Source organism: Chinchilla lanigera, unplaced genomic scaffold (assembly GCF_000276665.1).
Source record: "Chinchilla lanigera isolate Chin_1 unplaced genomic scaffold, ChiLan1.0 scaffold00166, whole genome shotgun sequence".
Lineage (NCBI taxonomy): Eukaryota > Metazoa > Chordata > Mammalia > Rodentia > Chinchillidae > Chinchilla > Chinchilla lanigera.
In genome coordinates this window covers 85,913-87,548 of record NW_004955567.1, presented here as the reverse complement: position 1 = coordinate 87,548, position 1,636 = coordinate 85,913, and the positions used below count along the sequence as shown (strand labels likewise).

At 69.9% G+C, this 1,636-nt stretch overlaps 1 protein-coding gene across 1 annotated transcript in view; it reads right to left on the bottom strand.

Annotated features, from left to right (window-relative positions):
- Peg3 (paternally expressed 3) overlaps window positions 1-1,636 on the bottom strand; it is a gene marked incomplete at its 5' end in the record, with an annotated part of 10,324 nt that extends 8,688 nt beyond the window's left edge. Inside the window, 2 exon segments of the mRNA XM_013509239.1 lie at window positions 765-857; window positions 1,311-1,636. Coding sequence (XP_013364693.1) covers window positions 765-857; window positions 1,311-1,636 — 419 coding nt within the window.

Below are 1,636 nucleotides of genomic sequence, written 5' to 3'. Positions count from 1 at the left end.
CAGGTGCGTGGGGTGCAGGTGTGTGGAGTGTAGGTGCGTGGGGTGCAGGTGTGTGGGGTATAGGTGCGTGGGGTGCAGGTGCACAGGGTGCAGGTGCCAGGCAACCTGCTGCTCCTAGGACTCCTGGAACACGACCAGTGGCCTCGAGGCTCCACATCTCCCGGGGCCCAGTCCCGGCTCTGACCCTGGTCCTGGCCACCTAAGCAGGTCAGACAGCGAAGGAGAGAAGGAAGAGCTCCCCTCACAGGCTCCTCTGGGCCGGGAGGCGGCCTCCTCCTCGGTGGAGACCCCCACCCTCCTGGCAGCACGGTTTCTGGAGGCCCTGCCCAAGGGTGCTCCTCCCCAAGCTCAGTCGAAAGCCCCCTCCCCACCGGCCCAAACTGAGGAGGTGGTGCACACCGCCCAGGTCGGGGTCAGGCCAGCTGGTCCTAGGGTGCACATCGTTCCGCCACAACCCAGCAGGCCCCAAGGAAACGACACTCGCCCCCTCCCTAAAAGCACCACGCCCTTGTGGAGGTCACCGAGGTCCCTCCAGGGACCTCTCCTAGGGCGGCGGGGCACATCCTGAAGCAGACTCCCGGCAGCTTTGCACAGACCAGGGCTTGCGAGGCCTTGCATCTCACTCTCCACCGGGACGTCTCCGTTTACCCTCCTCTCAGATCTGGGCCGCGCTGTGCACTCCGCCTGGAGCACCACCGCCCAAGAGGGCGCGGGAATCGCCCTCCCCCCGTGGCGGCGCCCGGCGGGGCTGACGGGCTACTCACTGCTGGGAGAGTGCGCTGCCTCGGGCAGTAGCGTTTCTTCTCTGTTTGGGCTCATGGCGTCGTCGTCGCCGGGCAGGTCACCGCTGGTGTCGTCTGCGGGGTCAGAGGACACCAGCTTGACGCTTCGCGGGCCCCAACAACAGCTCCCCAGCCGCGTCCTCCCGGGGTAGCTGAGTGAGCCGCCCCCTCATCCTGAGCTCAGAGCCGCTCAGCGACGCCCCGTTCCTGCCTCCCGAAGGCTGGGCGGGGGCGTGGCCACAGCCGGCTGGGCTGCACACCCCACGCGAGGGGCCCGAGGGGTTGCGGGGGCGCGCACCTGCAATCCCGGCGCGCGGGAGGCCGCCACGCGCGACAGCCTGGGCTGCACAGCAAGTTCAAAGCCAGCCTGGACCACGGAGCGAGATCCAGGCTCAAACCAAACCAAACAGCCCAGAGGTAGTTCACTTCCCGCGGGTCGGGGGCTCTCTCCCCAGGGGGCCCCCCACCGCCCTTCCCGTGCGGGCTCGGGCAATATTCTCAGCCTGATCTCCGCCCCGCAGGGCTCACCGCACCAGGGACGGGGAGACGCCCGCAGCGCTCGGGCCCTCAGCCCCCGCCCCGACTGAGAGCGACCAGCGCGATGCCCCGTGACGGCCTCGATCCAGACGTCCCTCCCGGAGGGCCACTGGGCAGGGGGAGGGGAAGGGCGGAAAAGGAAAAAACGCGGAAGGAAGGGCAGACGCGCCCCGGACCTCCCGCGGTCGCAGGAGGGCGCTTCGGAGCTGTCCACGCGTGTGCGGCGGGGGCTGCAGACGGGAGCCGGGACGAAGGCTGCCCCAGGCGGGCGCCGGGAGCCGCCTGGAGGACGGGAGGAGGGCCGCCTGCTGCCCGCG